The sequence below is a fragment of the Lingula anatina genome, chromosome 5, assembly GCF_051362555.1.
Source record: "Lingula anatina isolate TDL-2025a chromosome 5, LinAna3.0, whole genome shotgun sequence".
Lineage (NCBI taxonomy): Eukaryota > Metazoa > Brachiopoda > Lingulata > Lingulida > Lingulidae > Lingula > Lingula anatina.
This window is the reverse complement of record NC_141771.1, coordinates 6,133,249-6,160,219: the sequence shown is the minus strand read 5'-3', so window position 1 is coordinate 6,160,219 and position 26,971 is coordinate 6,133,249. Positions and strand designations below refer to the sequence as shown.

Genomic DNA, 26,971 nt, shown 5'->3' with positions numbered 1-26,971 from the left:
TTTCAGACGGAATCAGCTACTTTGGAGCCACCCGACCACATCAACTTCCCGACCTATTGAAAAAAACGCATTTTTAAAGAAGCTAGATATTTACATAATGAACTTGTGATTTGTGTATTTTGATAAAGTTGGGCATGCTTTTGGAGGATAAGCTCGTTCAAGCCATTCTGATGGTATGTCGCTTATCCTTTATGGTACAGACACTAACAAAAAACTTAACGAAGTCTTAACGAAAATAAGTAGTGCTTTATTCACGAAAGGAAATGCAAAGTAGTGCACGTAACTTGTTGTAGTGAAAACACTCGGGATTTTTACAACCAAATATCAAGCATAAACTACTACCACTTCGTGATGATTGGTGTTGCAGTATATTATTCGTCCACCGGATTATTGTCAAAGAAATTGTCAACGTATGTCGGGTTAAACTGTGAAGAATAAGTACAGGGTGTCTCAAAACACGTGGGACCGATTAATATAAGGATGATATATTATTGAGGAAAGAAACTGAGACAGGATTACATGTACCTGAAGCCGAAATAATAACAATTAGAAAAGCACTGATTTGATGCCTGTAGCTCAGTTAATGAATTTTTACAGCACGTGTTCTAAATGGCCGAAGTTTAGCCGAAAACAAGTTTGTATTCGACCAGCAAAGTTGTCAATCACCCCGACACACTCTTCTTCCAGTATGCATGGCTTTACTTGGAACCTGAAATAAAGATGGGAAAACGCACTTTTGAAAACACAAAGTAATGTAATAATAATAATACATTTATTTATAGTCTAGAATACATACAAATATGTTCTGTAGTTATGGTAAAACTAAGAAAACATATTCAATCGTATTTTTTAAATTTTACTTGACTTTCTCTATGACACAAAGTATATAAATATAGACCTATTTCTATTCTCAGGCTTGTTTTGACAAAGGTGGCGATGTTTTTCAAGTTGGATGAAGACGAACAATCTTTTACATTAGATGTGTCTTGTTTATAATATTGAAACTGCGTTAGTTTCAGACTAGATATCCTGCATAGCTACTTAGCTTTCCCAATTCAAACTTGTCGAATTAAATAAATAAATATAAAGAAAAACTTTTATATAAACCCCTCAAATGAAATTACCCGTGTTGCCGTTTCTTTTTTAATTGTAAGTAACACAGATAACGGTCTAAATGGATCATAATCCGCGTAGAACTAAGTCATTTACTTGAAAATTGTACCAAAAATCAAATACAAGTGCAAATATCCACCCTGCTCCCTGTAATACTCTCCTCCCCAAACAAAGAAAATCAAATATAAAAACATTCCCGTGGAATTTTATATGGTTAATATACAACCAACATGTCATACTTATGTTTTCAAAGAAAAAAAAAGCATCATGCTGGAATGTAGGTAATTATAATAATTATTATAATTATTGTTGAATATCTGTGTTTGTGAGCTACCCCGGTTTTGATCATTAATAATCCTTCTTCTTATCGTTAACATGTTCATTTTATCCCTTTTTCTTCTTATTATCCTTGACTAACATGCTGTTCATGCAAAATCACATGTTTAATAGAACACAGGTATCCCCTGTACCATAAGCACTGAGAGCGAGATTTCAATGCGGAAATATCACATAGCCGTTATCTTCCCTCAAATGTTACTTCTTACTTTTCCAAGAGACGTTCCTCTGAGTAAAGGAACGCCAATGGACCTTTTACCTCGTACCTGGTGTTCCACGCACAGCACTGGTGTTGGTGGCACCGCAGATGACTCTGAAGTTTTCGACTGTGACGTTGCAATTACATAACCAACCAAATGGCGTCTCTTGGAAAATGCTCACAGTATTTTCTTTGATTTGCTTCTGGGCCCTAGGATCCGGGCATTTATAATCGTAGTATAAGGTCCGAACGAGGTACTCATTTCGATTCTGGTATCCTGTAACATGTAAAGAGTACTTTGAAGATATACCTTAATACATTACAGATAAATTATTTGGATTTATAATGATGCTATTCCGTGTATTACAAACGTTATGACATAGTTGTAACTACTGACAAACGATTGCAATCACTTTACATGTACACACACGAAACATTATTTCCTTGACTTGAATGCATTAAAAACCAGCACTTACGAGTGCAGTCGGGCACTTGAGTTGTTGGAGCCCACCTTCCACCCCCTCCACACACGTAGTAGTTTGGCACGGACGTCATGCCGGTTGGCAAGTCGAAATCGTACGGGTTTTGGCACTGAAGTGTACAGAACATTCCGAACCCAAAAGTGTCACAGCTGAGAGCTCCGTTGATAGGTGTGTGGAGATCAGGGCACTTGGGGGCTGAATTGAGCAAGTTTTCGAAGTTAGTTTATTTGATCAATGGTATTATCACATAAATGTGATATATATGAAATATGTCCTGATTTTTAGGGATATGAGGTCTGGGAAAACATAAAAATGACCGATACTGTCATCACCAAGCATAATACCTGTACTGACTGTTAATAATGCACATGTATCACGGATCAAATAGAGTGTCCCAAGCGATATATGCTAACACTTACAATCTACCAGTATACTAATATAAGGATCTTGAAGTTGAAAACATTAATTCATTTCTGCATAAGACAATTATGTTTTCGTAAGCAGTTGATACACAAACAGTGAATACTCACGTTCTACGTTAAGCGTGAAAGAGCAACTTGCGCGGTTTCCAGCTTCATCTCTGGCGTCGTAGACTACCTTGTACCGCCCCCAGTAAAACTTCCCTGGACTAAAATTGCTGATCACCGTCACGGGTTTACCACTGTTGTCCGTTACCGTCGGCTGGACCCAGGACACGTCGACCTCTCTGTTCGTAGACACCACTGGGTCAACTTTGGGGCAGGTTATGGTCGGTGGCTGGACATCTTCATGGGGGGTAAAAAGCACAAGGGAATTTTATGTATTACTTTAACATATGTCCATTGAAATCCTTTCTTGTGAATGGATTATACATGTACCTGTGTTAAACAATTATATTCCAAGCTTATGGGATATGAAACTAAACTCGTAGGCCCCTTTTGTAAGGAAACATTGGGCCAATACATGCTCTAGTATAGTGATGCTTCCTGTTTGGAAATAACAGTAGCTGCAGATCACCTAAACTTCACTTGCTAGATTCTGGACCTTCTACCATTCTCTGTCCCCACAATAAGGGACTGCATAATTAAATAACGTGTAAATACGTTACATTCATGATAAAATGAAAGGAAACCCCTCTTTCCCCCCTTTTTTCCCATTCAGGTATTTGGTAAGGCTTCATCCATTCGCCTTTCTCTTCGTCGAAAGGTTTTACTATTTGCACTATCTTTGGGCGATTCTAGGAACCACTTAACATGTTAATTCCTCTGTAATAACAATTTATAAAGATTCTATTTGATTTAAAAATCTAGGACGAAAAAATTACGGCTTAATGTAAGACCATAAATCATTCAAATCAAGTGGAATAATGTTAAATCCTGGGACCCTTATGATTAATCCAGGTATCGGGTTCAGTATGTAGAACAAATGAATGGGGAATTCAAACAGTATGCTGGCACACTCAGTCACCATAGTTAGCAGACCACGATTCCTGCATCCTGACTCATATAACACATACGGCGGTGCACACTGCCACCGTTTGCGACGAGATCATTATGAAGAAACCAAAAACGAACAGCACAAATCTTTTGTTTTGTACCACCTTTATGTAACTGTGCCACGTCCAGCCTGGTTAAGCAAGTCAAAATAAAGGATATTGCTATAACCTGTCGTTGAAGATTAGCAATGAGTGATAACTATGTTAAAACTAAACTTTACAATCACTTGTGCGAGACAGATCACCTACACATAAATGAAAAAATAATTATTTTCCAATTCGCTCCCTCGCTTGTAAGCCGACTTCTTCAAATTTATATGGCCTTATTTTTAATGTAATAACGATTAGTAACATATCGGTATTATGAAAATTGCACAGGTGGAGCAACGGCGAATGGGAGAAAAGACGCGGGGAAGCAAACATGCCGGATCTGTCAGTGTTGGATCGTATTGATGCGCATAATGCAAAAAAAAAGTACAAGGAGGGAGAAGCGGTTCAGGGGAGCTCAGCTGTAACGGTGCACGGGAGTATCGGTGTAGGGACTTATTGGTTGGGGGGGGGATCGACATGACCCCTCTGGTAAAACGATGTGCTTATAATTGTATAAACAACTATCTATGCACACAGAAAGTGCCAAATTATATACATACCTCGGACGTCCACTCTGAAGATGAAATCGGCGCTGTTACCACTGTCATCTGTAAACACGTATTTCACTGTGGTTACACCTATCTTGAAAGTATGTTCATAGCCCCCACCTATAAAGACAGTGATTTTGTATATGACTTAAGTAAAAAAAAATCTGACTTTTTTTCTCTCAACTTCGGCCGCCACTTCTTTTAAGAACCCGAGAAATGCACTATATTGGGGTTTCGCGAACAGTCATTTGTTTCTGCATGACTTCAGTGTAAGTGGCAGAGTTAACGATTGGCCTTTTTTGAGAATTAAGGTCAGCCAATCCCAAGTCATCATTTTCATATACTGCGTCTCTCTTTCTCACTCTCTACCGTGACCCGATACTAGATTATTACATCCTTTACTACGATAAAAGGAACAGCTTAGAGTAAATTATATTCGTCACTTCTCTGGTAGAGCAATTGTTTATTTAATGTATTGGAAAATCTTTACAACGGATTCAGGTAGCATGGAAAAATGGAGCAATTTATAAGAAAGTGATTTTTTTATATTTAAAATGAGTAATTGCAAGATACATAACGACAAATAAAGTTTTCAAGAATCTACCATGGCGGAACAATGTCATTAAGGTCAAGTCGCGTTATTGGCTATTACCTTTTATTTCTCGTCCGCTTATGTAAAGTCTCACACTTGGAACCTTTCCGGAGTTGTCTGTCACTCTTGGCTTGTCTTGTTCCCAATTTACAACCGCTTGATTACTGTCCAAAGCTGCGTTGACAGTTATGTCACTTGTTTGGTGACTAATGATGGGACTTTGGTTATCTGTATCATATAATTGATAATTATGGCAGATGAAATATGTAATAAAAAAGTGTCGATCAATTGAAAAGAAATTCTTTGGAATATTTTAGTTAAGTAGGCCTATGTAGTTCAAAGTCCTACCGCAATAAGGGTTAAATTCAATGGCACTGGGCAGTGCTTGCTGACTTTCACATTACGGCAGTATTTTGTACTCCTACTCAATACAAAAAGAGTACGTACCTCTAGCTAGTTAAAAAAAAAGACATTTATTATTATTATTATTATTACCAAACTTGCACCCCGAGGGTTGGATAATTACAATTATTGCTCATAGTTGAACAAAACCAATAGTTAATAAGAATAAAGGAATATTAAAATACATATGTAAACAATTTTAAGACAAATAAACTAAAATGCAAGGTTAAAAATAAAATAAAAGTCTATCAGTTAAAAAGTCACTCATTGATCGTTTGGTTTTAATTTTAGGTCTTTTGAATGTCTCCTGTTTCCTTAATGAATATTTGACATTTTGTTTTGGTTGTAAAAGATAATGCAATCTATGATTCGGTTCATTTGATATCTTAATAAACAATTTTTTTGCATGCATTGAGCCGTCTTTCACTCAGTAGTTTAAGTTTACTATGTTCACAAGCAGCGTCATATTCAAGATCAGTTTGACTCGCTGTCGTCTTTTAGTTAGGAAAGCGGCAATCCAGCGAACAATCACATTATGTAAGCCTATGGTTTTTAGTTTATTGATGAGCAGGTGATGATCAACGTGATCGAAAGCTTTAGAATAATCAATCATATGAACTCTATCGACGTTGCCAGCTTCAGTTGCCATAAACCAGTGGTGCATGATATCTACCAAAGCATGAGTTGTTCCAGATCTTTTGACCCCACCAAACTGGAACTTGTCCAAGAATGATTCCACATTTTGCCCATTCACCTACAGTGAACTCCATATGCTTGGCTAGCACTGGCGTCAAGGAGATGGGCCTGAGATCGTCCTCAACTGATTAGGGGGGGGGGGGGGGGCTTTTGGTATGGGCACAACATCAGCTGATCGCCGCACTTCTGGGACATACCCTTCTCTCAGTGGACTATTATATATTGCACATATTGTTTTTGCTTATACCCCCGTCACACTAGAGGCGGAATGAGCAAGAATGCCGTCGGATTTGTGTTCTTTGTGCGCTCGTGGATATTCGAAGAGCATTCTAAAAATTCCGAGTGCATTCTAAATATTTTTACCCATTTTTGTGGCATCCCGAATGTTTTTGTCATGTCAAAAACTTTCGAAGTTACATTAGGCATTATAACTACCCAAGATCTGTCTACTTTTCTTACTCTGATTTAGGGAGTGACACTTCTATTGTCCAGTGTGTGTAGGTATGGGAAGTCAGTCTAAATTACGTGAAGACACAATAAGCGATCCATCATTTTGAGGACTTACATATAATATTATTTCAAAACATATAACATATAAAATATAAAATGTAAAAACGTAGGTTTTTACATGGGAAGCGTACATCCAAAATGTCATACTTATGAAAAAAATGAAAAATAAATGAAAACAAAGTATTATGTTGTTTTTCTTAAGCTTATAATAATAATAATTATTATTATTATAGAACCTTTTTTTGAATATCTGTGTTTGTGAGCTGCCCCGGTTTTCATCATTAACCGTCCTTCATAATATTATTCTTATTTTTTATCATTTTTCTTCTTATTATCATCGACTTCATTGGCGTATTAAGAGGGGGGGGGGGGTTCAGAGGGGTCCTGACCCCCCCTCGGTTTCTGAAAATATGACACACCAATATTCCCCTCTTGAAATTAGAATTTTGACTAGCTAAATCATAGTTCTAAACCGTAGCAAAGGGCACTGTTACCCTACATCAAGGGGGCGACTGTCGGCTGCGCATCTGAGGCCTGTCGTTCCGAACCCCCCCCCCCCCCTTCTTCAAATAATCCTGGATCCGCCCCTGGACTAACATGCAGTACATACACAACCACATGTTTAAAAGAAGACAGATATCCCCTGTACCGTTAGCACCAATTACCGAGAGAGCGAGATTTCATTGTGGAAACATCACATAGCCGTATCTTCTCTCAAGTGTAACTGTACACTTTTTCCTCTGATTAAAGGAACGCCAATGGACGTTTTACCTCGTACCTGGTGCACGCACAGCACTGGTGTTGGTGGCACCGCAGATGACTCTGAAGTCATCGACTGTGAGGCCGCAATTACATGACGAACCAAAAGGCGACATTTTGAAAGAGCTCACACCATTTTCTTTGATTTGCTTCTGGGCCCTAGGATCCGGGCATTCATTATCGTAGTATAAGGTCCGAACGAAGCTTCCATTTGGATTCTGGTATCCTATAACATGTAATGAGTACTTTGAATATATAATATAATACATGTACACTTTTTGAATAGATAATGATGCTATTCAGTGTATTTCAAACGATAAACTGATAAATATTTGCAGGTCACTTTTCTTGCGCGCGCGCGCGCACACACACACACACACACACACACACACACACACACACACACACACACACACACACACTATTTCCTTGACTTGAATACATCAAAAACTGGCACTTACGAGTGCAGTCGGGCACTTGAGTGGATGGAAACCACCTTCCACCCCCTCCACACGCGTAGTAGTTTGGCACGGACGTCATGCCGGCTGGCAAGTCGAAATCGTACGGGTTTTGGCACTGGAGTGTACAGAACATTCCAAACCCAAAAGTGTCACAGCTGACAGCTCCGTTGATAGGTGTGTGGAGATCAGGGCACTTGGGGGCTGAAATGAGCAGGTTTCCAAAGTTAGTGCATTTGAACAATGGTATTTTCACATAATTAATATAAGATCTATATGAAATATGATCTTGAAGTTGAAAACATTAATTAGTTTCTGAATAAGACAAAGTATGCTTTCGTAAGCAGTTGACACAAACGGTGATCACTCACGTCTTACATGAAGCGTGAAAGAGCAACTTGCGCGGTTTCCAGCTTCATCTCTGGCTTCGTAGACTACCTTGTACCGCCCCCTGTATAACTTCCCTGGACTCATATTGCTGATCACCCTCACGGGTTTGCCACTGTTGTCCGTTACTGTCGGCTGGACCCAGGACACGTCGACCGCTATGTCCGGAGACACCACTGGGTCAACTTTGGGGCAAGTTATGGTCGGTGGCTGGACATCTTCATGGGGAGTAATAAGCGAAAGGGAAATGATTGTATTAAATTACTTTAAAGGGATAACAACTGTTTATTTTGGCCAAAAATGAATTTTCCTGGGGTAAAGGACAATTTCCCCGTACTTTCCAATATGAATCCATTCCCACACTCAAAGACACAAAATAGAGTTTTTTTCTAAAAAGTTTTTTTTGTAATATTCTCTACAGAGATTATTACAGAGTGTAACCATCTATGGAGGTCACGTGATGTGATGACAAGCACTTTAACATACAGGGTTACTACTTAATATGGAATATTATTTTTTGGCGAGTTAATTTTCTACAAAATATTTATAATCTCTCTAACTACTTTAAATCCAAAACTGAGGTGTCACTCCATGTGTAGCCAGGTGTGTTACCTAATTACCACACAACTCTCGAAACAATTGGTGCATGCAGTTGCACGTTCTGTGGTCAGTAATGTGAATGGTGGTCTTTTCGGCAATTTCTGCCCTTGTATAAAAACGCATGGGTTTGGCCAATCTTTAGAGTGTATTTAGAGAAGCAACAAAGGGATCGCTCTGAAACTTGACAGGTACCTTAGAGAAGATATGGTTCGACAGCTTTGCAACGCAGCTTACTATGGGATTCTTGCTCTCAGAGAAAATGGCCAGAAACGGGCAGCCATTGCCAGGCAATGCAACATTTATCAGGAACCGTTAGTAAAGTCCTCCAAAGAAATGCTACAACAGGGGCACCTACTCCAATACCTCGACCAGGTTGTCCGCGTATCACACCAAGAAGACAGGATCGCCTTCTCCTTAGAGTGCGCCATGCTGGTCGTACAAAGACAACCAGTATCCCCAGAAAACAGTGGCAGAATATCATTCAGACGCCCGTTTCAAGGTCCCTTGTGAACAAGAGATTACTGCAAGCCGGTTATTTTGCACGAAGACCAGTAGGGAAACCACTGTTAAAAGCGGGTTATGGTGCAATGGGCTGGTGACCGCGTGCCTTTGCAGCCAAAACACTGGAATCACGTCGTTTTTGGTGATGAGGCCAGGTATGGAGTTTTTTAGGGTTGAAGGTCGAATCCGTGTCCTCCGACGTGTACGAGAGGCATAAGACGATGATTGTGTACTGCGTAGGGTGCAAGCAGGGGGTGGTAACATCTCTGTTTGGGGAGCATTTCATGCCCTTGCCCAGAACCAGTTGGTTTTTCTAGGAGGCAACCTCAACCAGGGTTCCTACAGAGACATTCTACAGCAAACAATGCTTCGATTTGTAAGAGTCATCTTCAGGAACAACCTTGTGTACCAAGACGACTGCGCAACCCCACATCGAGCTCGCAGAATCACTGTTTTTCTTCGAAACCAATGGGTTCAGCAACTGCCCTGGCATGCAAACTCCCCAGATATAAACCCAATTGAAAATCTGTGGGTGGAAGTAACTCACAGAATTAATAGCTGTGGTCATCGGGCGGTAAATAGTAATGAACTGCGACAGGCAAATATCACTGCGTGGAAAGATATCCCCATCCAAACTCTATAAAACTTGTCACAGGGTATGCCGTATAGGATGAGGGCGCTGCAAGCGGCTGCTGGAGGTCATACCTGCTATTGATGACTTTTCATGCTAAAATGAGTTCTTTGACAGTGTAACATATCACTGTCCGGAGGCTATCATTTTCTTTAATATCTTGGCTTTAAATTAATACTGACATCAAACTGTTGATATGGTTTTCTGGGGGTGTTCTTTTCTTTTGAATGACATCTTATGTCAGATTTGATATTATTGACCAAAATATCTCACAACAGAAGACTGGATATTTTTTATCACCCCTTGACATACTTTTTTGATGAATCAAGCCAAGAAATTTTTAATCAGCACTCAAAAATAACAATGATAAAAAACATTCCATATTAAGTATAGTAACCCTGTATGTCCATCCTTTCCTGTTAACAGTCTATACCCTTCTTAAAAATTATATTCCAGTCTTGTGTGATGTGAAACTAAACACGTAGGTCCCTTTTCTAATCAAACGTGAGGATAATACACGTAATGGTAGTGATGATTCCGGTTCGGAAATAACAGTAGCTGCAGATCACCAAAACTTCACTTGCTTGATCCAGGACGTACTACCATTATCTGACCCCAAATAAGGGACTGTATAACTAAATAGGTCTAAAAAGGTCACATTCATGATAAAATTATCGGAAACCCCTCTCCCCCCCCCCTTTTCTCCCATAAAGGTATTTGGCAAGGCTTCATCCCTATACGTCCCCGAACCGTTACCACCCGCAACGATACTCCCCCGCAACAATACTACCCTGGACACCCCCCCCTTTTTTCGTCCCAACACCGATACTCTCCCCCACTGATCCTGTAGTCCGCCATTAATTCCCGACATCGTTACTCCCTTAAACATAAATTCCCTTGGCTTTGGTTAAAAATGCGACACCGAAAGCGATTGGTTAGAAAACTTTCTCTTTTACTATTTTGTCAAAAGTGCCCCACCCTCTTGGGACCCAAAAGTGATTTATTCGAAACAGTGTGAGAAAATAAGGAAACAAACACTAAAACTGGTCAGCTTTGAAACTTAGAATATAGTTGATCTTTCACGTTAGACTTTGTTTGCAGCTCGGCTTTGTGACTTTAGAGAAATATCTGTATACTTCATTTTTTTCTTCAGTAGATGTTATGGTATATAGATTTCACACCATTTTATTTTTTATTAATCTAGTTTATTCAAAGTCTGTTTTGACTGATCGCGAAGATAAATAACTCACTGTCGCTGACAAAGATAAGCGATGTTTGATAAAGATGTTAAAAATGAATTTTACAATCACTGGTGCTGGACAGATCACTTTTACATTGATGACAAATAATATTATGAACTTGTAACTAGCCTACTTACCAAATGTATATGGCCTATTTTAATATAATTTTATATATAATAACGATTAGTAACATATCGGTTAAAGAAAATTGCATAAAGAGAGTAATGAGGCGAGTGAAGATGCGGGGAAGCAAATATCCGGTGAAATACCGGTGTAGGGTGCGCGTATAACGGTAATTTTATATGAAATGTCTCGATCCGGGAATATGTCCGTGTTGGATCGTATCGATGCGCATAATGCAAAATTTTACAAGGAGGGAGAAGCGGTGCGGGGGGAGTAACGGTGCACGAGAGTATCGGTGTGGGGACTTATCGGTTGGGGGGATAATCGACATGACCCCTCTGGTAAAACGATGTGCTTATAATTGTTTAAACAACTCTCAGTGTCCACAGAAAGAACGAATATAGAACCTTATTTCATACGTACCTCGGACTTCCACTCTGAAGAAGAAATCGGCGCTATTACCGCTGTCATCTGTAAACACGTATTTCACCGTGGTTAAACCTATCTTGAAAGTATGTTCATAGCCCCCACCTATAAAGACAGTGATTTTGCTTTTAACGTAATCTCGAAAAAAAAAAAGATATTTTTTCTCTACCTCTTTTGGAGAACCCAAGAAAGGCACTATGTTGATGTTTTAAGAACAGTCATCTGTTTCTGCATGGTTTCAGTGCAAGTGGCAGATTGTTCTTTGAGGGCCTTTATAACAAGTTGATCTGCAGACTAACAGATTCAATATGAGCGACCAACATTCTTGGAAAGAACAACACCAAAAATAATGACAGAACTCTCATAGAAAAACTTCACCGTCTAGAAATGAACATAGATGAGATCCACAACAAACAACTTGACTATCCATTTACAATCAAAGTGATAAAAACAGGCACCATAAAGTTGAAAAATAGAAAATCATGTGGAATTGATACAATATCGAATAAAATTATAAAATCATCCAGTCCCTACATAGCTAAGTCACTTGCTAAACTATTTAACCTAATACTAAACAGTGGTATATTCCCAAAGCAATGGAACCAAGGCCTACTTAAACCTATTTTCAAATCAGGTGACCCCATGTCTCCAGATAACTACGGGGGGGGGGGGGGGGGGGGGGGTCTGTGTAAGTAGCCGTCTTAAAAAACTATTTACATCTCTATTAAACTGCAGGTTACTATCTTTTATAGAAGAAACAAAATTACTTAGTGACGAACAAGCAGGCTTCCGCCCAAAACACAGAACAACAGACAATATATTCATCCTTAACAGTCTGGTCAATCGTTATCTAAGTAAAAACTCAACATTATTTACATGCTTTGTTGACTTTCGTTTGCATTTGATAGTGTATGGATAGAAGGAATGCTATATAAAATTCTCAAACAGAACATAGGTGGTAACTTTTATCGAACAATTAAACATATGTATCAAACCACTACACTAAGTGTAAAAATAGGCCAAGGATTCACAGACCACTTTAAACCCGAAAAAGGCATCAAGCAGGGTGATGGTCTAAGTCCCATGCTCTTTAATATCTATATAGATGATATCAAGGATATTTTTACAGAATCCTGTCACCCAGTCACACTGAATGACATCAGCATCAGTCACCTACTATACGCAGATGACTTAGTAATTTTATCCAAATCAGCAGAAGGATTACAAACAGGACTTGACAACCTGGGTAGATATTGTAAAAAGTGGAAACTTTCAGTTAACCAAAGAAAACTAAAATTATGGTATTTAACAAGTCTGGCAAAAACCCCCAAAATCAACTTCAATATAAATAGTGAGATCTTGGAAGTCACCAATGAATACACATACTTGGGAAACAAACTGAAGTCTAGTGGATCATTCAAAAGTGCACTCAATGACGTTAAAGGCAAAGCAATGAAAGCTAACTTCATGATTAATCAAACATTATCCTCCACGGCAAGAAGTCTTATTCGCCTTAAACTGAAACTGTTCTATACATTAATCAAACCCATCCTTCTATATGGCTATGAAATTTGGGGACCTACTCTCATTGCTAAAAACCTTAACTCTATCAAATCTATGAACACATTCCCTTTTGAACATGTCCACAACAAATTCTGCAAATCACTACTGGGAATTCAACATAACAGCAGTAACATAGCAGCCAAAGCGGAATTTGGCAGACTTCCACTTAGTACACTTAAACAAAGTGTACTTAAACAAACAGCAGCATACCTAAAACGATTTACAGAGGTCCCAGATAGACAACTTTAAAAAAAGATATATCTAAGTGAAATCCTAAAAAAAGATAAGGGAAAGTTTAGAGAATATAAATAAATCACTTCCCTGGTAGATCAATTGTTTATTGAACATATTGAAAAAAACTAAAGTAATTTCGGTCTTTACAATGGATTCAGTTAGCATTAAAAAAATGGAGCAATTTATAACAATTTGTAATATTTTTAACTTTAAATTGAGTAATTGCAAGAAACATAACAACAAATAAAGCTTTCAAGAATCAACCCGTCGGTATGGCGGGAACAATGTCATAAAGGTCCAGTTGCGTTATTGGCTATTACCTTTTATTTCTCGTCCGCCTATATAAAGTCTCACACTTGGCACCTTTCTGGAGTTGTCTATTACTCTTGGCTTGTCTTGTTCCCAATTTACAACCGCTTGATTACTGTCCAAAGCAGCGTTGACAATTATGTTACTTGTTTCGTGTCTAATGATGGGACTTTGGTTATCTGTATAATATAATTGATAATAACGACTGGTGAAATATGTATTAGAATGGCGTCGATCAATTGAAAAGAAATTATTTTGAAGATTTTAATTCAACGGTACTCGGTAGTGATTGCTGACTTTAATATTACGTCAGGATTTTTTATCCCTCAACAAAACAAATAATGTGTGTACATCTGGCCAGTAAAAAAAAAGAAAAAAAAAAACTATATGGTTTGGATTACTTGAATGAATTAAGAACGACTCCCCATGCTTAGATAATGTTATCACTCAATTTGCTATTGCAAGTCTTAATTAGGTCGCCCCAATTTGAATGTAAAAGCACCAGAAGAGAGCAGAATGGGGAATTTGATGTTCATTACCTCTGCAATATCCAGGTGTACCGCTCCACGTTCCATCATTTTTACAGACCACACTGGCCTGCCCTTGTACTACGTAACCGGGATAGCATATTACTGCGCATATCATTCTGACCGAGGGCTGGGACATACACTGCCTTACAGAAAAAACTCCATTTTGAGGTTTTTGTAGTGGTTGACAGAGTATCTCTGAAATATGAAGGCACAATGTAATGTGACGACAGGCGGAAGGTCAATTTTGTGGACTTCATTGAGCATTGCCGAGGATTTCTGTAATTTGAAGCCACAATGAGAGATAAAAGTAAGAAATCAACGGACGGTTACCACCCGCGCGTGGATTGACGGGCGGATTGTTTGTTTATTTGTTTACATCTTTTTTGGGGTAACTATGGCTACAATGCCTTTTCAATTGTTTTTTTTTTACATTTTTAAAGCCCTATATATTTTTATGTGTATTTAGATTTTTTATTACATCATTTTTTTTTTGTTTTTGAAAATCATATCTTGTATAGTTTGAGTTTTTGTTGCATCTCTTCCTATATGTTACAGTGCTCTTGCACTGAAGTTTGTTTCAATAAGCGGGTATACAAATAGTAAATTCAAGCCTACATGTTGGGCTACTACGGTCGACAATAGAGTGTGTTAACATCAGCGCCTTAACTATTTATGAATGAGAAAGAGGTATAATGACCAAATACCTTAATTGATATATTGTGTGGTTCACAAACACTTAGACTGGGTTCCCATATTTAGATCAATCCATCTGGATCGACCTAACTCCCTGGGGGTTCACGCTAAGTTGCTATCAGCTCAAGAGGTTTAAATGTCTGTCACGCCTACCGAATCAGCTAGGGGTAAAGATAATTGCCCCCTCACAGTTTTACTAAGCGTGACATACGTTTAAGCCGGTTAGTTTGATAGCAATTTAGTGATACTCCCCAGGGAGATAGATCGATACAAATATATGTGGGAATGGTCCCTTAAAGTCAATATGCTAGATTGACCTAATCTTTTACAGAAATGAATGCTATATTTGAATAAACAAAGAACCGTCAGCTGGTATACTGCTGATTTAACAATAATGAATGGCGATATTTGTTTATTGACAGAGTAGTTTTATTTACTAGTGAACTTCAGGGTGCAGAGCATAGCGACCGACCAATGTCTTCGTTGATTGGAAAAAGTGCTAAATGGTTAAGTTTTCAGCTCCATGCGGTTTTCTTATGACCAATCCCTCACTATGCGGGAATGACGTTGTCACATGTTCATATGCAAATATAATAGATGTTTGTTATGAAACAATGCCAATGTATCTGTGAAAACAGGAAAACTATGGTTAACACATATTTGCACGCGTGCATATCTTTATACACGAAGACCAAATGCGAGTCCGAAAATATGAACAGCTTCAGAGGTTCTGCACCCCCCCCCCCCCCCCCCACACACACACACACACACACACTCATACTCCCTTCTCCCTCCACAAAGTGCAGTAATTGAGTATCCAGGGGCAGGACACAGAAGTGAAACAACCCAAATCAAACAAAAATCAAACAATTTTTGCCCTACGAATATTACATTATTAAAACCAAATGCCTACTGTTGCAGATTTGCCGAACGAAGTCTATAGGGAAAGGAAGGGTAGCAAATATACGCTCCTAACCTTAATGTAATCTAATTTCTATGAGAGAGATGAGAGAATTTAATTTGTATCAAAGTGCTAAGAAAAATATTGTTAAATAAATAAATAGATTTAAAACTAAACGCTATCATGCGTGGCTTCTTTATAATGCGTTTTGTATGAAACCAATGTGTTAACAAGAATATATATAGGTATGTTATTTAACCCACGTAGCTGAACTATTGAGGTGCATTCCGTTCGTCTGTTTAAACTAACTTATTCGAACTAATTTTAAATTCATCCGTTAAAACGGTTGAATGTACTTATCAAAAGTTAAAACACTTAAATGACCTTTTTGCAACGATCTGAAATTCCAAGATAAACTTGCCTGTATATCCACAGGTCTCCTGAAATAATAAAAAGGAAGTCATATGAAAACATTAAATTGTATAAGTCAGCTGTTAATTATAGAAATAAAGTTGGATTCTACGTCGGTGGTAGTATTACAGACATGAATAATAGCAATTGTCAAGACTTGATAATAGTGGACCATATTCCGAAAATATCTACCGGTACTTTATAAAATTACAACGAAACTGAAACCTCAGCACTATTGTCCTGCTGTTCAAATTGCGTTCGTTGTAAGAAAAGTTTTATTTTCCCTTTTTTTATATCAAATCTATTAATGTATTTTGTTCAGTGGATGCTTTCTCCCCCACAGAGAGAGAGAGAGAGAGAGAGAGAGAGAGAGAGAGAGCGAGAGAAAATGAGATAGATGCTTACCAGTACGGCAAACGCAGCCAGTATCAACACGTTCAGCAAACGTCCTGCATGCATTGTGAAATGAGAGTTGTAATCAATGGCGCTCTTTGTCGTGCAATACTGTTTAACAATAAAAAGCAATGCGGATACGGAGGAGTTTAAAACCTAACTTGAGCAATGATATAACAGGGTTATTAGAAAGTATGGGGCCGAACACCGTTTCATTGTAAGTTTTCTCTCTTAAACATAACATAGACAAAACGTTTTTCATGACATCAAAAAATTATAAATATACAAATTTTTAATTCATGTTTAAAATGGTTTTAATTCTAAGACAAAAAGGGTTGATATTAATAACTGAGCCTATTCACTGACTTGCTCACTTCTCATGCCTGGATTTAATCAAGTTTTCTGCACTTAAACCGGAATAAAATTTCAATTACTACAGTAGCGACACAATTACTCGCACTTAGCATGTCACATGTCGAACTTCTACAGTATACCTTGTGGTTGTTATTATTCATAAATCACCAAACCGCAACAAACCATGTTTCTGCTCACGAAAACATCATACTTCTTTGAAAAACCGCTTGATTCAGTGCCGGATATGTAACATACCGTATTCATAACAAAAAAATTCGCACATAAATTGATTGTTCCCATCCATATCCCCCCAAAAATATATTTAAATACTTAAAACGGTTAGAAAAAAAATTAACAAATCGTTTGGCTTTGTATTAAGGACTACGTTGTTGTAATTTGCAAGTCTGAAAATGATTAATCTTGAAAAAGTAGGGCTTTTGAAAATTTAATGTAATTACCGTACTGCCTTGTGGTAAAAGCTGCAGTAAGCTGATAAGAGAACTCACATTAAAATAAGGGCTAAAGTGGAAAGTTTGTTGAAACTAGAAGACAGAAAATTTAGGTCTATTTCAATCCCATGTGAATCTGTCATAATACATTTAAATAAGATGATTAAACGTTGTTACTCTACGTATGATGTTTTTCAATTATGCGGTATGGTCACATCCACAATGAAGGTAATTTATTCCATGTTCCAGTTGACAGGACAGTGGAAAGGCAGGTCGGCAGGGGGGTGTGGTAACTATCCAGACACACACCAGTCTAATCCTGTCTACCAGCTCAAGTTAGACATAATGGACAACTACCTTCTTATTGAGCTTAGAGGACCAAAGTGAGTAGAATGCAACTAACACATTACAATCCCATCCTAGGGCCTTGCAGCTACATGTAACACAATCATAGCTAACTTTTATAATAGAAGGTCTTTAGACTGGAAGGAATCGTTTTGCGTCTTCACAACAGACCACATCAGGTTGTAGTAATAGAGGGCATTTATTTCGGATAAAAATTCCACAAGATTATACGATTTTGCTGAAAATGGCCAAAAAAGTGAAGGGTGTAGGCAGAGAGAGAATTCTTTGCTCACTGCTATGCTTGCAGCTTAAATAAAGGTCTGCCAACATTGACAAAGATGAATGACATTTATGTGAGGAGTCCATCGCTCTGTTAAATAATTCGATTCTTTGCATATGGTCAATAAAAAAAAACTGCTTACACCATGGAAGACTCTCATCCTGCATCATCACTTGTAGACTCTTAACCTTTAAAGGCAGTGAACGCTTTTTCAACAGCTTTTATCCTAGTGCAGAGGTGCATTTTAATCTGATCTCAAAACCTAATTCTTAATTGATCTATTGTATTAGTTTTACTCTGAAAATTATCAAACTTGCTCCAAAAGGATAATGATTTTCGGTTTTTATAATTGGCTTTTATCTTATATGGATAAATTTGCAATACAAGTATAAAAGTCTTAGTAGCTTTCACCAACGGATTCATTATATCCAGATTGCACAGGGTAACATCTACATGTATTTGACCCTATTATATAAATGTACAATACATAACATGACTAACTGTTTCGTTGTCAGACTGTTTTTTATTACCGAGGACACATATGAATTTTGTAACAAATTGTCTATAATCAGGTTCCATGATATGAAAATGGCACCCATTATACAAAACGTCACCATCAGTTGCAGCCCAAATTTAAACAAAATTACACAAAGTAACTGCACATTTACATTTGTGTGTATTTTGACTTGTCTACACGAGGTTTCAACAATATTGCCTCCGCTGCCTTAGTTCATCTAAACAATTTAAATTATTTTTATAACTAATGAAAAGGTGATTGAGACAACCAAAATAAATAACAGTGATAAACGATTTCAGACAATCGTTTTTTGTTTTTCCTGCTTGATTAATAATGATATACAGCATTGGTCAAAAAGGTTGTCCCACCCCCATTTCCATGCACTTTTATTTACAAATGATCACCTCACAGCTGTCGCGCCGTCTACAGGAAATAATTGCAGTACGCGGTACACGCACACGCTGTTAGGCACGTGATCTTTAATGAGCACGCCCTAATGCTAATTGTGTGTGAATTTGGTGACATTTGATGGCGTCTTTTCAATTTTATAGTCATTTCTTTACATCTTTAGAAGTCACAGTGAAACAGTCGATTTGAGGGGGTACCTCTTATAAATTTTACTAAATGGTATAAACTATGTATATTTTCACCACTATTTTGTATTTTTTAAACCATTAATCATGTTAGACACGGTATACGTAATAAAAAGCACTATTTCTAACAATTAACAGCTGTTAGGTGATCATTTGGCTATTAATTTGAATGTGCCATTTTAATACTTCATATACTTCGGACAATATTGAAAAGACCATGGTGTCTTTGGCAAGCACTGTATTTGATAAAGGTAATATTTAGAATAAATTTTTTCAGGTAATATAATAATTTATTAGATAAAATTGCAACCCTAAGGTTGAAGTTGTACAAGAATGTTTAAAAGAAAATTGACAATAAACTTTAAATTATAAAACAATAAATTATTCTTAAAATACTACAAATTAAAAAGGCATCCATAAATTACTACAAGTTAAAAAGGCAGTAATTAATAAAGGAATTTTTAATACCTTCCGTCTTCACTTTTGGTTGTAAGAATTTGGTGTTGTTTCGTAAAGGGCGGGTGTTTCTTTCAGGCAATAAATGTCCCAACTTTTCACAATTTTTAAATTTTCTATAAAACCTCTGATACAGCAAATGTCTACGTTTGTCTAGGGTGTCAATGTTACAAACTTTTAAGGCATCATCATAACTGAGACCAGGGCAAATAATCCTTAAGGCTCTCTTTTGACTGACTTTGAACTGACTCTAGACATTCAGATTGCTCAGCAGTCAGACCTGGTCCCCATACTGGACAGGCATATTCTAAAACTGATCATATTACAGACTGGTAGATAGTTAATAAATCTTGTAGGTCCAGTTTTGCCCTCTTTAGCTGTCTGAGATAAAATAGCTTTAAACATGCCTTAGCATACATGATTTGGATGTGTTCAGCCCACTTGAGGTCTGGGGTTAAAATAACACCAAGTAGCTTAAACTTTTTGACCTTTTCTACACGTTCACCATCTATTTCCAATGTTGGTATTGTAAGATTACAGTTCTTGGTAAAATTTATGTCCATCGACATAGTCTTCCTTACATTAAGTTATATTTTTTGCTTGACCCAGTCAGCCAATTGGTCTTTTGCTTGTGGTAGATGCGGTGTTTTGCCAAATTTGCAAATTTCGTAAACTATCTGCTACATGTCTTTTAAAATAGTTCCAGGTGATTCTTATTTAATTTTGTTATTTACAATTTATCACACAGTACTATAATAATATTTCAACATAATACCTGAAATTAATTATTCTTAGATTTGTAAATTCCAAAATACCTTAAATAAATTATTCTTTGACTCTGCTACCACCAACAGTCTTGATTCTTGTTCTAAACGGCATACCATCATTGTCAGTGTACTTAGTATTTTGTGTGAATTGTATCTATTGTAAGTACAGGAATGTCTTAACTATACCCCATCTCTCTGCCACCACCAGCAGACCAGCAGGGTTAATAGTTAATGCTATGGGATATTTCAACCCATCATCCTCAGTGGCAATGTATTTGATAAATTGTCCTTGCGGACTGAGTGCTACAACCCTATTATTACGACCATCAGCTATGAAGATGTTCCCATAGCTGTCTGTGCACACTCCACTAGGACCACTCAGCTGGCCAACACCACTGCCTTCTGTACCATACTTGTACAGCTGATCACCAGTAGGTGACAGCATGTGTACACAGTTGCCCAAGTCTGATATCACAATGTTATCATTAGCCCTGCTCACTGTGACGAAAGTGGGTTATTCACACATAGTAAGTCGAATAATGTTCAGGAGATGTCCACTGCCTGCGTGGAATGTGAGGATGGATTCTTTTTTCACATCAAAAACCATCACTTGACCTTATCTATTCAGTGTGATGCAACTTGGCTGCTCCAGTTGACCCTGACCTATGGTTGTCACCTGTTTACCTTTGGTGGAGTACACTTTGACACATCTGTCACCCACTGATGTTATATACAGTTTACCAGTCTGTGACACAGCCGCATCAAAAAGTTTCTTTAATTTTATATCAAACATGAACTGACCTGCGTGTGTGAATACGTTTGTTTTATCATTTGTATAACCCGTAGCATATATATTTTGCTCATCTCTAGCTAGCCCCCATGTGACAACATTTTCCTTATCATATTTCATTTTAGCAGTGACAGAATGTACGCATTCTGCCTTCTCTTAGAAAACGATTTGGTGCTGATGGTGGTATTGTCTGTACTGTCACCTGTCCTAACATGGCTTCCAGTCCAGCAGTAGATATCTCACCAGGACTATAAGATATCTCTGCAGTTGTGTCTGGTGTTGGTACTGGTATGTTTTCCATTGTTGTCAGGTTATTTGTGAGAGACTTTGCATGCGCCATGATATCAGAGTCGGTGCCATTTGCAACAAGTTGTTGGGCAAAGCCACAGGCACTTTGCAAGGAGGCATGGTGGAGTTCAAGGATGTCCTTGTTTGCCTCGTTCTGCTTTTTTCTAATATCATAATCAGAATTCACTTCTGATATCAGTGTTTCTTTCCTCTCATTAATTAATGTACAAATATGGTGGGCTTGTCTCTCAATGGTGTTGATAGTGGCTGTCCTGATACGAGAGTCCTCAAATTCTATGATTGCTTTCCTGGCAACTGCCTCTTTGAATACGTTAGCTTTTGCCAGCGTTTTAACAATGGCATTTCCAATTTTTTCTCTATAGCTTTTTGCAACTGTTCCTACAGGTAAAATACCATGCCTATAATGATCTGCTAATGCACAGTCACCACAAACAACGGTATCATCATCTTCACAGTAGTATTTCAGTTCATTATCAGGATGTTTCTCACAACCGTTGGTCAATTGTGCAACGGCCTGTGTCACTGCTTCTACATTAGTCTGCACATTTTCTGATACTCCTCTTTCTCTTTGTTGCTGGTTTATTATGTCTTTGGCCTTGCAAAAGGCAAAATTCTTTTTTAATTGAGAAAGTCCCCCAACTGGAAACTGGGCATCTTCTCGGCAAACAGGGCACTGAAATTTCCTTTTTTTAGTTCTTTTTTTAGTTCTTTTTGCGTGGTCAGATATACAATCAAGGCAAAATGTATGTTCACAAGGCAGCACACGGGGGTCCTGATACACGTCCAGACAAATACTACATGTCAAAATGTTATCCGTGAAAGCCGCTGCCAATGCTTCGGCCATATTGTCATATCATTGCACCGGAAAGACATTTAGTCAATAGTTGAGCAATGGAATATGAGGTAAATAGCAGACGCAGTGTCCTTTATAGTCTAGCCCATGATATCTGAACTTGGGAGGTGACAATGTCTATGAATGATGTATAGAAAAACTGTATCATGCCAATAGTGATAACATGCACAATATATTAGATATAACTGATGTGCATGTGGCTAGTAAATGGGGGCAGCGATAACTTGTTTTATGATACATTAACCAGCTTGAAAATTTACAGCATTGTTGTATTATATTGTCATGTTAAAGGTTTGATTCCACGGTATCACCTCTCTCACTAAATCAACACATTGTAATTAACCGAATTAAGGGTCCAATGAAATGTCATGCTTTTAAGTGCCAAAAAATCTCTTTTTGTTAATTGACTTAATTGAAACTACAAAATACTAAAAGTTGAACCCCTTGTATAATCATAATATCGGAACGTACTCATGTAGACAACTAAATGATTTGCACGTTATCTGGCCCTTGACTGATTTATGTAGCACAGATCAGTTACATTATTGTTCTTTCTCGACGTTATCATCAGATCATCAGTTGATTAAGTCCAAAGGGCAAAAATATGTCCTCCTAATACGTGAGCTATCTGGACAATGCAGTGGTAATTTAACAGCATACATGTGTAAGGGCAAGATTGAAATCCAGGCATGTTATTAAATCGGCCTTGGCGAGAATTTTAATATCTGAGTGGAAATTGAAATCGCAATCTCACCTTGGCGAATTTTAAAGAAATCTGGTTTCCAAAGTGACTGAATGATCACCAGTATTCTTCTCAACGGCAGAAGGAATCGACTAAGCTGATTGCATTCAGTCTCGGCGGAGTAAGATTAATCTCTTGGAAGTGTGTTCTCAATGGGAATGAGCCTGAAAGATTTTATATTCAGAAACCAGTCAAAGTGACAGCAGGACGTGACTCTTGAACCTCACGAAATCAGAGCAAATGTAATTAACGGGCCAAGAAAATTTTATAAAATGTGTCTACTAGACAAATGATATTTTTTACCCAAATACCCAGCGGGCAAAATATGTTGTTTTAACATTGAAACAACGTTGAACCATAACGTTGATAAGACGTTGGATAAACATTGGATTTGAAAGTTGACTCAACCTCAGACAACAACGTTGTATCAACGTCAGATAACAACATTGTATCAACCCCAGTTATAAGACAACATTCTTGCATGAAAAGACATTGAAATGACCTGAGGGTAGGGTATAAAAGTGTGGCCTTTAAGTTAAAATTTCCAAGGTTTATATATATATATATATATATAACAAAGTCACAGTCACCTCAACCTGTCTATGTATAACAGGTTACCAAGAAATGTTAACTTTATAAATTCACTCCATCACATTTACAGCAACTTATTTATCCTAGTGTTAGCTGACCTTGCAAGGAGTTCAGTTTATTGGAATGTATTTCTGAATAACAAGTTAAGAAAATTCACTAGTTCACTAAAGACACAAAACAACTGTCACTTTTACTTTTAACAATTTTTTTGATTATTTTTATAAAGTTAGTTACAGTATTGATAAACAAAGTATCACGTTTTCAACAATTAATATTTTAAAATATAATCAATGTCTTCAAGGTTGTGTCAATGACCAAAATACAAGGTTGAGTCAACGTCACATTATGACGGTGTTTCGACGTGACTGGATCAACGTTGGTTTTACGTTGAATTTAGGTAGATCAACGGCATAGCAATTCAACGTATCAACCTGTTTTCAACGTTGATCCAACGCAACTATGCCTGCTGGGTAAGTTCTTGTATTTTTTTCACTAAAATAACAAACTACTTAAGATTGAACAAATGCTTGATATCAAACTGTACTCTTGAATACACTTGAGCAAAGTGCACGTAATCTGGTCCTTGACTAATATTTGTGACACAGTTTTAAATCAGTCACAACCTTGTTCTGACCTGACGTGATCATCAGCTGACAGATAATAAATAATGCACTGTCCACGAGCCCGATATACACGATAGTATGTCGAACGCCAGAGAGGCAATGCTATCGTGTACCTGTATATCGGCGAGGGTGTAACAGTGCATTATGTAGTAAATAATGCACTGTCCACGAGCCCGATATCAAGATAGCATGCCGAGCGCCAGCGAGGGGGTAACAGTGCATTATTTGTCATACATACAAAGGGAAATCGTGCGTGTTCCCCACCCAAACCCCCTAACTTTGAATAGAACACGCTGATATCACCGCGCATGGGGTGATATCAAAGAATGGACTTTACCCGCGTATACTGACTAATTGCGGTCACCGTCCAATCATTTTCATTTACTTGAATGGTTTGTGGTTGCGTGTGTATTGACAGGGACATGGGTCAGTGTTTTTCTGCGAGTAGTTGGCTGATTTCCTGCCCATCTTTCGCACGTGGCAGTCACTCCGTCTCATTCATTATATCGGTCCCTGCAATCCTTTTGTTTAGATATCAGCCCCGTGGTATGTATTTGTCATACATACAAGTTTCAAAGGGAAATCGGGCATGTTCCGCACCTAAACCCCCTAACTTTGAATAGAACACGCTGATATCACCGCGCATGGGGTGATATTAAAGAATGGACTTTCCCCGCGTTTACTGCCTAATTGCGGTCACCGTCCAAACTTTTTTATTTGCGTGAATGGTTTGTGGTTGCGTGTGTATTAACAGGGACATGGGTCAGTGGTTTTCTGTGAGTAGTTGGCTGATTTCCTGCCCATCTTCCGCAAGTGGCAGTCACGCCGTCTCATTCATTGTATCGGTCCAAGCAATTCTTTTGTAATAGATAGACCCCGAGTCAGCGAGGGTTATGTGGCATACACGAGTGCTACGCACTCGTGTATGCCACATAACCCTCGCTGACGAGGGGTCTATCTTAATTAGACCACGGTCCATTAACTTCAACAACAGTTCACGCAACTACCCCGCTATCTTCATTACCACACTATTCATCATGTTTGGAGCGGAGGAGGACGTCACCCTCTCTCAGCTAGATTTATTACCAACCCAATCGTTATAAGGTGGATATCGATGCAGAATCAAAGCGGTTCGAAGAGCCAGTACATTCCGCTGAATTTGAAAAAATGGTTGCAGACAGAATTCCAGCAAACACACAGAAAAATACGACCTGGGCATGTAATGTCTTTAAGGACTGGCGCACGTGGCGTGATTTTAGAACTGTCACTATGGCCGACCCTCACTGACCTATATTCCAACCCTTGAGGGGGGAAATCTAGAGATTTTGGACTATTGGTTAGATTCATAACGGAAATTAAGCGCCAAGATGGCAGTTCCTATCCGCCAGGTGTGTTTAATTTTCTTATCATTCGTTATCTTTTAAGTCGCAGCAGCACCCGGCTTCAATATTGTTAAGACATTTCAAATAAATATGCAATATTCGTGAAACAACTATATTTTGAATTTCAAAAGCATCGTGCGCTTCAGTAACTTCATCTTCAACCCAGCCTGCAAGCTCTTTATCGGCACCTCCAGTGAAGCAAAATACGGAAAAGGACGACAAAATTTTAACAATTGAAATACCTTCTGTAATTGAAAAAGTTGTAATAATATTTAAAACGGCAAAAAGATCACTTTTGAAATATAATGCAGCTTGTTTTTTGTTCTTTTTTCATATGTGGTGATAAACGCTCAGTCCCTAATTAACTTACTTTCAGGTGTGTTTATGGTTCTGTGCTTCGATGAGTAGTATGTGTGTGTTTTAGCGGGTTATAACGCATTCATGCGAGACGTGCGGTTATGCGAGTTACACCACGTCTGAGTCTTTTGTTCTACACTTCCACCGTGGTCTAAGTTTAGATATCAGCCCAGTGGTATAAGGCCTACCCAACTACCAGACTCGGCACCTAAGGATCCTGAATTAACCGGTATATCGGACCACACTACCCGTTTTCAAGGTGTGTGTTAGATCGCATTTCGGAGTATCAGCCAGAACACCGACAGGATGAGCCCTGGCATGCTCGGCTGTCACCTTGATTGGATAGTAAACGATTGTCGTAAAATCGCTATATGATTTTAAAACTGGGTGCATAATTTTGAAAGCCACCTAGATGAACCTTAGACTGCCACATTAATCTAATACAATGCAAAAAAGCCCTATCAAAAGTGGTTAAAACATTCAAACCGAATGTCGTAAAGTCCCCATATATCCCCATAGAGACAATAAAATAGAATACTCTAAAGTAAGAGTACAGTTTAAGGTTGTTCAGCCGAGCGTGGATGAGCCCGCAGTCGTGCTACAAAATTCGTTCTGGGGTATGATACTCCGAAATGCGATCTGACACACACCTTGAAAACGGGTAGCGTGGTCCGATATACCGGTTAATTCAGGATCCTTAGGTGCCGAGTCTGGTAGTTGGGTAGGCCTGGGTATGTATTGTCAAAGAACAAATTTGTGTCATTTCATCGTGTGAGCTTAACTACTATAATGTGGGGTGGCGTGGGGTGGGGGTACGGTGTCATACATACGCCCTTCTTAATTTCAAATTTTTCCCTTTCCCCTCTCCAAATACATTGTTTCAAGCTAAACGAGACAGGTGCCAAATTCTCATTTCATTTTATCTCTCTACACTGTACCTCTTATACTTGTATTACAATTG

The 26,971-nt window shown here is 38.2% G+C and overlaps 3 protein-coding genes across 5 annotated transcripts; all 3 read right to left on the bottom strand.

Moving 5' to 3' along the window:
* Positions 1–226: 226 nt before the first annotated feature.
* LOC106168099 (sushi, von Willebrand factor type A, EGF and pentraxin domain-containing protein 1) lies at positions 227–16,786 on the bottom strand. Of its 3 annotated transcripts, XM_013547041.2 has the most exons (14): positions 16,615–16,786; positions 16,220–16,238; positions 14,214–14,399; positions 13,686–13,853; positions 11,566–11,673; positions 8,031–8,264; positions 7,663–7,863; positions 7,221–7,427; positions 4,895–5,062; positions 4,255–4,362; positions 2,661–2,894; positions 2,125–2,325; positions 1,716–1,925; positions 227–709 (listed from the first exon to the last, which is right to left on the bottom strand). In XM_013547041.2, exons 1-14 carry the CDS (start codon positions 16,666–16,668, stop codon positions 699–701), a joined length of 2,109 nt encoding a protein of 702 aa, XP_013402495.2. In that variant the 5' UTR covers positions 16,669–16,786; the 3' UTR covers positions 227–698. The 3 variants fall into 3 exon arrangements, with proteins under 3 accessions (XP_013402495.2, XP_086869717.1, XP_086869716.1); XM_087013591.1 differs by lacking the exon at positions 8,031–8,264; XM_087013590.1 differs by lacking the exon at positions 11,566–11,673.
* Positions 16,787–20,225: 3,439 nt separating this feature from the next.
* On the bottom strand, positions 20,226–22,577 carry LOC147761541 (tripartite motif-containing protein 2-like). The gene has a single exon (XM_087013676.1). The coding sequence runs from the start codon at positions 22,304–22,306 to the stop codon at positions 21,275–21,277; it is 1,032 nt and encodes a 343-aa protein (XP_086869802.1). The 5' UTR covers positions 22,307–22,577; the 3' UTR covers positions 20,226–21,274.
* On the bottom strand, positions 20,518–21,156 carry LOC147761542 (E3 ubiquitin-protein ligase TRIM71-like). The gene is made up of 2 exons (XM_087013260.1): positions 21,048–21,156; positions 20,518–20,861 (listed from the first exon to the last, which is right to left on the bottom strand). Exons 1-2 carry the CDS (start codon positions 21,154–21,156, stop codon positions 20,518–20,520), a joined length of 453 nt encoding a protein of 150 aa, XP_086869386.1.
* Positions 22,578–26,971: the final 4,394 nt, after the last annotated feature.

Bases quoted from the DNA above. Each gene is read 5' to 3' on its own strand.
- LOC106168099 (XM_013547041.2), bottom strand. From the start codon at position 16,668: ATGCATGCAGGACGTTTGCTGAACGTGTTGATACTGGCTGCGTTTGCC. The intron at 8,265-11,565 runs GTACGTATGAAA...CTCCCCATGAAG, and splicing joins CTTCAGAGTGGAAGTCCGAG to ATGTCCAGCCACCGACCATA. The intron at 1,926-2,124 runs GTAAGTGCTGGT...TACATGTTACAG, and splicing joins TCAAGTGCCCGACTGCACTC to GATACCAGAATCGAAATGAG.
- LOC147761542 (XM_087013260.1), bottom strand. From the start codon at position 21,156: ATGTTTGATATAAAATTAAAGAAACTTTTTGATGCGGCTGTGTCACAG. The intron at 20,862-21,047 runs GTAAACAGGTGA...CTTTCGTCACAG, and splicing joins CAAAGTGTACTCCACCAAAG to TGAGCAGGGCTAATGATAAC.
- LOC147761541 (XM_087013676.1), bottom strand. From the start codon at position 22,306: ATGGCCGAAGCATTGGCAGCGGCTTTCACGGATAACATTTTGACATGT.